The sequence below is a fragment of the Cadophora gregata genome (genome assembly GCF_030347475.1).
Source record: "Cadophora gregata isolate MNR1 chromosome Unknown scaffold_4, whole genome shotgun sequence".
NCBI lineage: Eukaryota > Fungi > Ascomycota > Leotiomycetes > Helotiales > Ploettnerulaceae > Cadophora > Cadophora gregata.
In genome coordinates this window covers 1,613,005-1,625,084 of record NW_026695927.1, presented here as the reverse complement: position 1 = coordinate 1,625,084, position 12,080 = coordinate 1,613,005, and the positions used below count along the sequence as shown (strand labels likewise).

The window sequence follows — 12,080 nt, the reverse complement described above, 5'->3', positions numbered from 1 at the left end:
GCTAAATACTTAAAAAGAAGATAATATCTTATCTTTTAAATATATTATAAGAGCTAAGATAAGATCTAGTAGATTATTATCTCTTAGTCTTTATACTAAAGGCTAATTAGTATATTATCTCTTTTATCTTATTAGAAATAATTCCTCTTTTTTAATATTAATAAGAGAAGAGACTTTATAGATATCTTTACTTTCTATAAAGAGTTTAATATATAAAGGTCCTTAGGAGTCCGGATATTAAAATAAAACTTATTCTCTTAAGAGATTACTTATTTATATTCTCTCTTAGCTATTTTAATACTTTATTTCTATATTATTAGAAGCTATAATCTCTATAGATAAAAATAATATATTAAGTAAGTTCTAATAAAGTATTTATTATACTTAGTTCTCTCTTTAATTATAAGTCCGAATCTTATCTAAAAAGAAGCTAAATAGTAAGTCTAGTAATAGTTTAGTTTTCTATTTATCTAGCTAAGTATTCTCTTATACTTAAACTACTATTATAAGAGCTTAAGAAATCTATAATCCTTTTTAATATTAAATATAGACTTAATTCTTTAAGAGATAATCTTAGAGCTCTTATTATTACTTACTTATTATCTTCTTAAAATTATCTATTATTTAATCTAAAAAGTATTCTTAAAAGTTCTAGAATAATATCTCTCTCTTAATACTTTTCTTTATAGAATAATCTATAAATCCCTAAACTAAACTATTAATATTAGCTCTTATAAAGCTAGCTAAAAGTACTTTAAGAATTAGTATTTTATTTTATATTAAAGTTCTACTACTTCTAACTTTTACTTTAAGTTATTCTATAACTTAGTCTATAGAAGTCGCTATTATACTAAAAGCGATTTATAAGTATTTTAGATATATCTTTTATATCTTAGAAATATCTAATTAAATAGCTCTAGAAATATCTTAATAACTATTAGAGAGTAGCTATTATTCTTTAGTAGTATAGAACTTACTTTACTTAATTTTAATAAGAGTTCTTTAGTTACTTTATAAAGCTTACTCTACTTAGTTTTAATAAGAGCTTACTAATATTAATTTAGTATTATATCCTAAGAGTTAACTCTATTATATTTAACTTATTTATTATATAGTATAAGGTAACTACTAATTAGTATTAGTATTATACTAGTAAATAAATAATAAGTATATATTAATATATATTAAAATCTAAGGTTTAGTTTAAAAGTATTTAAAAGTATATATTATAAAAAGTATCTAAAGATTAGAATATATATACTACCTCCTGAATAGCCCTTAGTTTATATCCGAAAGAAGTCTATCCCTTAACTAGGATTACTTATACCCCTTAACTTCCCCTTATATTTCTATAGTATAAGTCTACGAACTAATAGTTAGAAACTATAAGACCGATTTTCTATCCTTATTTAAATCTTTCCCTTCTCTCTCTTTGAGTCCTACTTACTAGTATTATAACTACCTTTTAATATAATACTCAGATTTTTTAAGGAATTAAGGATTAATATATATTAAGTTATTCCTATATCTTATTTTTTTATATAGTGTTATATTAATAGACTTAATTTGATTTCCTTAGAACTAGGAGTTTCGGTTTCTTTAGCTTATCTTATACTTAGGCTACCTTAAAGCTAAGCTCTTAACTTAAGCCTTAAATCCTATATAATATAATTAATTAATAACTTTATAACTAGATATTTAATTAAAACTAAGAAACTTATAAGTTAGTTTATTAGTATTCTAGTTTATTTCTATAAAGTTATAGTATTTTATAATCGCGTTTTATAAAGATACAGGTAGGTATGTTTCTAGAGAGAAGAGACGGAAACGATTTTTAATAAGGGCGGGCGCCCACCCGTGGTTTTTAACTAGTTACGTAACGGACTGATGGGGTTGCTTGAGCAATGCGGTCAAGCCGCAGGGGAAACATTCGTGCAGAATGCCTGAGCACCACAGTCCATCCATGCCAAGGTCTTGATACTCGGAAATTCCGAGGTAATTATGTGCTCTAATAAATCATTTGTCGTGCTGCTCCTCCGACCTGTCAGTTATGAAGACGTCCAGCATTCGTTCGAGCACATCTCTCATTCACATACACTTCTAGCAACAACAAGGTTGCAAGAGCTTTCTGGACGCTTCTACTAGGGCGATAAAGGCACTTTCTCTCACCTAATATTCATATATAGAAACAGGCGGTGACTTCATCGGGCTTCGTGCTTCCAGCTCTCTTTACCAGATGATCCAGTCCGGATACCTGTTGACAATCAGCTTCTTAGCTGCAGTTGGCTATTTCGCTGCTCTGTGGATCAGCGGATATAGTCGACGACCGAAAGGGACCAGAAAGCTGCCTGGACCCAAGGGTAAATCACCTTATAGGCTCTTATGACCCCCAAACTCTTAACTGACTTTAACGATTACCGCAAGGTGTTCCTATCGTAGGCAATCTACTACAGATTCAATCCCGACACTCCTGGCTACAGTTCAAAGCTTGGGCGGACAACTATGGGCCAATATTCTGCCTCAAACTTGGGCTCCGTGAACACGTAGTCATCTCTTCGGAGGCAATTGCCAACGAACTTCTGCGGGAGCGTGGTAATATTTACTCATCACGGGAGCAGGTTCCGATGGCAGCGGAGCTTCTGTCGCATAATCTACGCCCTCTACTACTTCCATACAATGGTATGTGTAGTAGCTTCTCCTAGAGAACCTTGGATCGAGTTTGAAGACTGACGACAGCTCAAGATCGGTGGCGACGAGTGCGGAAGTTTATGCATCAGCTTACTATGCCCCGGGTGGCAGCCACATATGAGCCTTCGCAATCGCTCGAATCGAAACGTCTAGTCTACAACCTTCTCCGAGATCCAACCAACATTGCTCTCCACCTACAGCTATATTCAGGAGGACTCATCTTCCGCATCGGCTATGGCAAGCGTCTGAAGAGTCACGAAGAGCCGTATCTTCGTCGCATCATTCAAGTCAATCATAATCTAGAACGCATCGCGTCTCCAGGATCGTATCTGGTCGACACGATTCCGCTTCTAAAACACTTGCCGACATGGCTTGCGCCCTTTAAGCAGGAAGCTGCTCGCCTTCATGCAAAAGAGGTGGGACTGTTCCGTGAACTCATTGATAATGTTCGGGAGGAAAGGCACCAATACAACGCAAAGCCCTGCTTTGCTCTGACACTACTCGAAGACCAAGAGAGGTTTGAGCTGACTGACGACGAAGGCGCATACGCAGTTGGAACCATGTTTGAAGCTGGGAGTGGAACGACTAGTGCAGCGATGTTGAACTTCGTTTTTGCCATGACTCATTACCCAGAGTGGCAGACACCGTTGTGGGAAGAGCTTGATCGGGTCTGTGGGAATCGAATACCTGAATTTACAGACATTCCGGAGTTGCCCACTGTCCGAGCAGTCATCAAAGAGACAATGCGATGGCGCCCTGTCACCGCAGGAGGCGTGCCCCATCAGCTCACGAAAGATGATGTCTACGATGGCTATTTCCTGCGCGCCGGGACAATGGTGCATGCCAACCAATGGGCCATACATCGTGACCCTAAGCTATATCCTGACCCCGAGACTTTCAATCCTACACGCTGGTTGTCCAAAGAGTTTCCTACCTACAGCGAGCCTCTTTCCAAGTTCCCAAACCTGCAGAACTTCACTGCATTTGGGTCAGGCCGTCGAATATGTCCTGGCATGAATATCGCCGAGCGATCACTCTACATTCTCACCGCTCGAATCGCATGGGCATGCAAAATCTCGAAGAAGCGGGATTCTGCCGGTCAGGAAATACCAGTGCCGCTCTACGATTATACGGCTGGCTTTAACACTGAGCCCAATCCGTGGTCGTTTGAGCTGGTCGCACGGAACAAAGAACGAGAGGAAGCAATTATCAAAGCATGGGAAGAAGCGATGGACACTGATCCTTTGAGCAGCTAACAAGCTAGTTTTATGAGACAGTATGGATGCAGCCTACCTTGCACTTGAATAATCGAATTATGCAGACGTCACATGCAAAATTACACTGTATTCTACCTAAGCCGTGAAACCTGTTCCACGTAAATGACATGACTTCTTTCGCTCGTAACTGCCATACGGAACACAATTGGAACCTTGAAGTTTTTACATGGCGGAAAGTCAGTGCACTAGTCCTGTAGTACTGTACAGTAACTTGCAGGCCATTACCAGAATCTTGGCGGCCTCGCTTTAGCAACCTAGGTTGGACAGGGGGCACAGGTCGTAAATCGTAATACAGGGATACTATCCTGCTGATTAGCAATCCGAAACCCCGTTGCCGACCGGTAGACCCGAGACAAGACTTTCTAGGAGGGATCGCGATTCGCGACAGGCTTTCCGGCGGGGAATCAACTGTCTACGAGTAAGGTAAGTCCAGCAAGCGAGAAAAGCTAAATCTAATCTAAGGTTCGTACCTACCTAGGCAGCTAGGTAAATTTACGTAGCTAAATTACAAGAGATGAAACCTAGGTACCCTGGTTTGTGAGCCGACAGATGTGAGAACTAGATGTCTTTGAAAATGGTACAAATACTCAAATATTCAAAGCTGCAACGAGTTAGTAACCAAGTAAGGGTTTGAGTGCCGCTTTGGTGGTTTGCTCTCTGGTCTCGTTTCAATGGAATGGAATAATAATGGAATGGAGTTATCGGCGACTTGCTTGCTTCCCCGCCGGAAAGGACGGGGACTGGGACACCGACAGCGACGAAACAGGGCAAGTGGAAAGAAAGGCGGGGTTGTGGGGTGCCGGGTTGTGGGGAGGCTTCCATTGGATTGGACTGGTCTGCCCAGGGCTTGCTCCAACCTTGAGGTGACAGAGTCCCGATTTCGTCGCCATTCTTCCTCCTCCTCCTCCCCCTCCTCCTCCTCCTCCTCTCCCAGTTCCTCCTCTATCTCCATCTCCATCTCCGTCTCCATCTGCATCTGCACCTCCAGATCCAGCTCCGTTCCCATCCCACATCCAAGACGTTCCCCCCTGGTTGTCTCTTTAGTCAATATTATGCTTGGTCTCTCATCTCTTCGCGGTGAAAAGCGACCAGCAGCCCGTGAAGGGGACGAGGTGCGGCGTCCCAGAAAGCGAGAGAGGTACACGCGCGTGGCATGGTATGTTTTCCCCTTCGAAATCTTCCACCATAGCTTCCAGGGCTCGTGGAGAGGAGAGGCTGGCTAATCGCAGTGTTCAGTGAATCCTGCAAGTCCAGAAAGGTCAAATGCAGTGGCAAGCAGCCATGTAGTCGGTGTTCCGAGCTAGACATGCGATGCACATACAACGACTACATCCCGCAGCCGCCCTCCGAGTAAGACCTCTATCCTTGCCTTGTGGCATGGGTCCTGACAGGACAATAAGTGATAGGAATGCGGCAATACGAGCACGAACCGACCAGAAGGCAAGGCAGTTCACAGATGCCCCCCCACAAGACCTCGGCCAGCTTTTGTCTGCCCTGAAGAGAACCTGTGACGAGATTCAATCGTCAACTACGATTTCTGGCGTCCCCTCTCCACCCTGTCCGCCACTAACGCGACGGAGGTTGAGTAGCGAGGATACTGAGTTCAGAGATACAACATCGCCTACGAACTTTCTGCATTCGCTGAATCTCGCTCGGTCAGTTTTGCAGCAGAGAGGGGTGCTTACGACTCCTGGTCTCAACTATGAAAGCCCATCGGTATCGAGGGACCCCGCCCAGTCCCTAGATACCACCATGGCTTTGCTCCGAGCCGCTCGTCCTGTGCTCGATGTTGGCTATGATGCCGTTTCGCACTACATGACCATATTCAAACTCGAAATCTACCCCGCATATCCATGTGTCATCCTTGACTTTGCTCAACGGAAGATTGATACCATTTTCAAGATCTCGTCGGCTACTACAAACAGCGAAGCTGAAAACCTGGAAATAGATCTGATCGATGTTGAGATAACGAAGGTAGTGCTCGCCATTGCGATGTTAACAGAATACAAGGACACTCCGTTGAGTTCTGATATTGAGTCCCATCTCATTTGGAACATTGATAGAAATATGAAGCAAGAGACCGCACAACTTGAGGACATCATCATAGCCTCCTTACTAGTGAGTGTTTCCAAGAAAAGCCCTGAAACCGAAGCAAAATACTAAAGGACCCTTTGCAGGCAATCTACTTCATACTGAAGGATGAGGCAGTCAAGGCGTGGCGAATGGCTGGTTTTGCCGCTAAATCATGTCTCGAATTAGGAATGCACAAGAACAGCTTTTATGAAAATCAGAGCGGCGGTCCGGACAAAAGAATCTTCTCTAAGACCTTGTTTTGTTGCGTATACGATCTCGACAAGAGGTGCAGTTTCTTCGCGAATCTTCCCTGGACGCTGCATGACAAGGCCATTGATGAGAATGTTTTCAATCTTGTGCGTACTATTGCGAACTATCAAAGCCTCAACTTTATTTCACGATCATACGCAAGTGAAAGTTCATGTGCTAACCACAACTACAGGAATCCCGCCACCCATACTTATTGGCAATGATAGGCTTGAGTCGCGTCCAATTCGAGATTATTGAACTCATCAATTCCTCTACACCAGAAAATAAGGAGGATGACGAGAGGGCGGAATTTTTTGATTTCCGGGTCCAGAAACTGGTCGAAAGCATCCCCCAAAATGGCTTTTTCCCTCCAGACTCGGACGTTGTTCCTTTACCATCCAGACAGACCGCTTTGAAAGCGCTTTTCCAACTTCGTGCGAGCCACATTAGAATGCTCACCCATATCCGATGTCTAAGCTCTTCTCAAGCCCTGGCATGCCGACCGCAATCGGCACGTACACTGGTCTCGCTGGTAAAATTCACAGTGGATCTCCATGGGAAGACACTTAAGCTTGGTGGGTTAAGTCGTCTCTTACGGTCAACGTTCGACAAGCTCCTAATGGGATCTGTATCTTGCATGTTCCTCACAGCATCACATGATCCGAAAGAGTACGGGCCAATGTGTTGCAGCCACTTTCACACAGCTCTCAATATTCTGAGTCAATCCGACTTTCGACTGAACGGATGGCACTCAAAGATGTGGTGCACGTTGGATGACTTGCGGAAGATAGGGGGTAGCATCCATATGCCCGCACCAGAAAGATTGCTAGTACAGGTGAACAGCTCAGAAGAACCATCTACCGTAATTGAAGATAGCCAACGCCCATATGGAGAGGAAGACCTTTTTGAGCCGTTTGAGAGCACGGACAACGAACTTCTTGCAATCTTTGGAGACACCAACTCCAAGAGCCTGGATTCGGTCAACATGAGCAGCTACATTGACTGCATGTATGATGGGTTGAATCTACCTCCCGTCACATGGAACTATATGTGATCCAGCACACTTCTGGACGCGCATGTCACGTTCTACGGGAGCAGGGAAGCTGATATTCCTATCGCGCTTCACTTTGCTTGTATCTTTATCTTTCCTTCCCGATATCAACGGTGACATCGGTGACAATGGTAAATCACCACCACCTACAGCAATTTGTATGTATTGTACCGGGATACCAGCAAGAAATTGAAACTTCTCGCTTGTAATGTCCCCCAGCTGCAAACACGTATGATTTGCGTTGAATGCTTTGAAACACACTTAGTCACATCTGAGGCGAGACTAAGGGCAAAATGTGAGTGAAATGATCAATCTCGACGGTCTGTATCCGGTTAATCCTCAACTCTTCTCAAAACCTCATGTACAACGTTGACCCAATTGTCCTTACCTACCAATGTGAGCCTTGAGGAACTCAAATCCTTTGCTGTTAATCTCAAAAATTTCCTCTCTATGTTTGGACTTCGCGTCGAAGCTGTGGCCAGCCCCGTCGACGAGTACCAACTCCATCTCCACTCCTCTGGCCTTCAACTCGTCATATGCTTGCTGAGAAAACTTGGATGGACCAGGGTGTCTTAAGTTCGGTGAATGAAATAGGTTGGTGAAGTTTTCCTTGGGAGAAAAGAGGCGCTGGATCGTTGCGATCGAAGTTGCCATCCCATCCCCAATCAGAGTCTGCATGTGTTTGCCATGCTTGATGGTAATGTATATCTAAGCGTGGGAGGTGCGCCACTGGTCGGTGCTAGAACGTCTTTGTATTTCTTGTTGACTGAATCTTCGTCGAATTCTAGGATCTGAGATATGGTCGATGAGCGGATGTTGTATAGAGGATCTGGAAGGCATTTCATGCCATACAAGTCTAGTATAGCGAGCGGTGGATTGAGAAGACTAGCCCATTGTTATCACATTTTCTGTGAGCGAGTGATCCCATCAGCTTGTGTGTGGATTGTTCTGGCACAGCTACCACTCAAGTACCATAAGGAGCGCCAAGATTCCCCACAAGAGTGCCATAATCTTCGAGCCATCAGCATCGATGCCGGCGTCCGCCTTCAACAAACCTGGCAGAGTGTTCTATACCCATGTGTAGGTGTCGCGCGCATCTGAGACCGGACCGTCAAATTGGGTCGTGGAAGGGCAGAGTCGATACCTAGGTAGTTAACGGATATCTCAACGAAGCCGAGTTCGAGAAGCCTATCGGTGTAATTTTTGGGGTAGCAGTTCTTTGCAGCCGGTGGTAAAGTTGCCACCATGGAAGTACAGCGCTACTCAGGATCTGTACTAGAGGGGCGTGGGAGGCGGAAGCCTGCTCTTTGCTGGGCCTGAGAGAGAAACATACGAACCTATTGGACGGCTTGCACTTGTTGTGTTGCTGTCCCAGTGCATATCCCTGACATCTTTGAACGAGTATTCGTGACAGCCGCACTTGATGTAACATTCACAAAATTGCCCTTACTCTCGTGGTTGCTGAAGAATTCGATTGAAAGGCTGATTGTTTGAACGATTGACTGATTGACTGACAGTTATTTTCGTCCTTTCGGGATACACCGAATGCTGTATCGGCCTGGACCCCCAGAGGCTATGAGGGCGGGCGTGTGGGAATTACCTATATACAAACCGAAGAATTTCGAGAGACTGTGAGAATGGCCCTTAATGTGAGCAATGGAGTGAAATATCGAACACCAACTTAAATACAGTGATTGATGAATGTGGTGCGGCCTTGCTCCATGTACATTTAGAGTTCCCAATTAGGAGCATTCCGCGGAAGAGAGGTGCTGTGCTGTTACCGCAGGAACCGAAACTCTCGGATTGCCGAAGGCCCATTGGTCGCCAAAGGTAAAATCTACCTAGGTAAATTACTGTCGGGTATTCAACTTCGTAAGTCCCGTCAGCATCAATGCGAGTCGCACAGCACGATTTACAAACGTGTCCGCATGTAAATTTTACAGTATACGTTCCGACTAGCAGCAGTTGGTCATCTCACATCCCACTCATTCCTTTACTCGCTCGCTCTTTTTAGCTGCTCAGGCACAGCGTTCCATCTGAAAGAAGACATTGATTGGTCTGTCACCCTACCTACTTTGTTCGGTGCCATTAGAGCACAGCCCGAAGGCGCGCTGTAAATGGGCCTGGACGTGGCCTGGATGTGGCCTCCGGTTCAGAGAGTCTACATTATCTGTAGGTGCCTGCCTAGCTAGGGAGGTATTGTTGCCCAAGGTACCTGGGTAAGGTACCCTCAGTACCTTTCTGAGGGCAAGATTCAGATGACCTGGCGTCCTTTGCCCCGGAACTTTGTAACTTTGTAAGCTCGCTTCAGGCAGCCGACCTTGAACAGCTGTCTGTGTTTATCGCACTTCATGAGAAGCGCATTCTGGTGTCTGGTGTAGTCGGTGTGTGACATAGTAACCATGGCCATTGCGCAGCTGAACGTGTGCACGAACTCTCAAGAATACATGAAAACATTATTAGAAGCAGCGCATTTCCATTCGTGTTCAATACCGTAGCTCTTCGTCATGTTGCGACATCCTGGCCGGCATCACGTTCTCTTTCAATGACTTTTACTTGGATCGCCGGCTTCACAAACCACCCACTGCTAGTCGTCCACTCACTATTACCTGCAGGGACGAAGTCAAATCTCTGTACGAGTTGCGGTAGGAGTTTTGTCATTTCGAGGAGCGAGATGTTCTTCCCAATGCAAGTTCTTGCCCCGGCACCAAACTGTAGACCACATCAGTCCTATGTTCCCAATTAGCACCCTGTGTGGGTAAGATTTGCCTACCGCCAAAAAGTGTTGATCCAAGAAGGCAAGTTGCTCTTTGTCAACTAGCCAGCGCTCCGGCCGGAATTCGTGTACGTCTTTGCCCCAGATGTTTTCGTCGCTATGAATCACCCAGGCATTTATGCCCACCACAGTCTAAGAGCGATCAATGATTAGTACCTATTTCTGAAGACCATGCGACGAATCTTTGGAACTTACACCTTCTGGGAAGTGTCTACCAGCAAGCTGTGCACCGCCCTTGGGTACTACCCTGCTCATGATCTGACCAACAGCTGCATGCAGCCGCAGAGCTTCTTTGATGATAGCCTGCAAGTATTGAAGCCTTTGGCCCTCTTGGAACGTGACGGGGTTGGAAAGATTTCCTTCGTGAATGGCCGTTTGGATCTCATCGCGAAGCTTCTGCAAGCAATGCGGATTTTTCATGAGGAAATAGATGACTGCAGTCATGCTGATGCCTGTGGTGTCAGAGCCAGCACCTATGTTCGAACCAATCACATTGTTTATCGTGAACTGATCCAGTTTGCCAGCTTTGCTCAGTTCGACACACTTTCCTAGGAAGTCCATGCGATCGCTGAAACTGACGCCCTGCGTTCTAGCACCTATTTCTTTGAGAATGACTCTTTGAACGACTTTCCAGTGGCTTTCGATAGGGAAGACTTTCTGAAGCCATAGATACCATGGATGAATCTCAGGAATGAGGCCTGCCATGGAACCATAGCCTATGGATCCGACATGCACAGCATGCAGAAGTCCATCCTTGTCGTGGCCAGCCTCGATCAGACCAAACGATCGTCCCAGAGTGATCTCGCCAATAACATCAAATGCATAAAACTGTAGCCAGGTGAACAAATCGAATTCGCGCTCGTGTTGGGCATGATCAGCTAACGCACTCATGAACTCGCCATTGACTCTGTCTACAAATTTCTCATAGGATACCAGGGAGCTCATCGCGTACATATTGGCTGTCTTCTTCCTTTCCAGCGCATGCTTTGCATTGCTCGTCTCAGAAAAAACATCCTTGTGGCCCATAGCGGGTGCACCAAAGACAGTGTAGTAATCGGATTTGTAGAATTTGGAGCCAGCGCCATATATCTGGCGGATCGCAGTCGGGTCGCTGATGCTGTAACGATTAGGTGCGAGTCGGACGATTGAGCCTCGAATCATGGTCAGCACATGCATTCATGCTGAGTGCGGACCAGCTACCATATTTTTTGTGTAGAGCGACCGTGACATGTTCTAAGTGACCTTGCCAATTCTTGTATACCTCCCACAGACGAGTGTAACGGGTGACCGCTGGGCCCTTTACACCACGTAAGGGGCTGAAAAGAGCACTGAGTAGAAGATACAGGATCAAGAGAGCGCTGAAGGCGGATATGAGCCCAAACAAGTTGTATGACATGTCCGTAATTTTGGTGATCATCATGCCAGCTGCAAGTCCAAGTTTCACTTTGGGCAAAAGAAACGAAACCTCGTTAGATGATTTTGTTCGCTCTATATAATTTTGCGCGTGTCAGTGGCAGCTCACATGACAAAGTAGTTCCATCCATCTATTCCGCGGAGACGACCGTCTCGTACTCGATATAACCTAGACGAGTATAAGCGTGCATGAGGGGCTCGTGCCTGCAAAGCGCACGCGCAAGCGATTTTTAGTAGGGGAGCCTGGCGCATGCGTCTAGACTAAGAATCTTGGCAGCGCATAACACGGATAATTATTTAATTCGTGTGTTCTACTTGCCTTATTAGTAGAGAAGGCCCCGCTATGTTAAAGGACCTTAAGAGCTCTATATAAACCTAATAAACATAGTCCCTACTATCCCTTCGTCCGCTGAGATATTGACACGCTAGCAGAGGTAGTGCGGCCCGGTATAGGAAGCGAGCACGGTAGGAGGTCTATATTACTTTATATACTTTTATATATAAATTTACTAGTAAAAGATATAAAGCTAATAAAATTATATCTAATACTCTC

The 12,080-nt window shown here is 44.7% G+C and overlaps 3 protein-coding genes across 3 annotated transcripts; 2 read left to right on the top strand and 1 right to left on the bottom strand.

The window, feature by feature from the left end:
* Positions 1-2,236: 2,236 nt before the first annotated feature.
* ONS95_010286 (uncharacterized protein) lies at positions 2,237-3,944 on the top strand (the record flags this gene model as incomplete). Its single annotated transcript, XM_058503872.1, has 3 exons — positions 2,237-2,360; positions 2,425-2,679; positions 2,743-3,944. The coding sequence occupies 3 exons, from the start codon at positions 2,237-2,239 to the stop codon at positions 3,942-3,944; spliced, it is 1,581 nt and encodes a 526-aa protein (XP_058360585.1).
* Positions 3,945-5,017: 1,073 nt separating this feature from the next.
* On the top strand, positions 5,018-7,341 carry ONS95_010285 (uncharacterized protein; the record flags this gene model as incomplete). The annotated part of the gene is made up of 5 exons (XM_058503871.1): positions 5,018-5,121; positions 5,202-5,315; positions 5,366-6,083; positions 6,143-6,394; positions 6,481-7,341. 5 exons carry the CDS (start codon positions 5,018-5,020, stop codon positions 7,339-7,341), a joined length of 2,049 nt encoding a protein of 682 aa, XP_058360584.1.
* Positions 7,342-9,843: 2,502 nt separating this feature from the next.
* Positions 9,844-11,534, bottom strand: ONS95_010284 (uncharacterized protein; the record flags this gene model as incomplete). Its single annotated transcript, XM_058503870.1, has 4 exons — positions 9,844-10,050; positions 10,112-10,246; positions 10,310-11,265; positions 11,315-11,534. The coding sequence occupies 4 exons, from the start codon at positions 11,532-11,534 to the stop codon at positions 9,844-9,846; spliced, it is 1,518 nt and encodes a 505-aa protein (XP_058360583.1).
* Between the last annotated feature and the right edge of the window lie 546 nt (positions 11,535-12,080).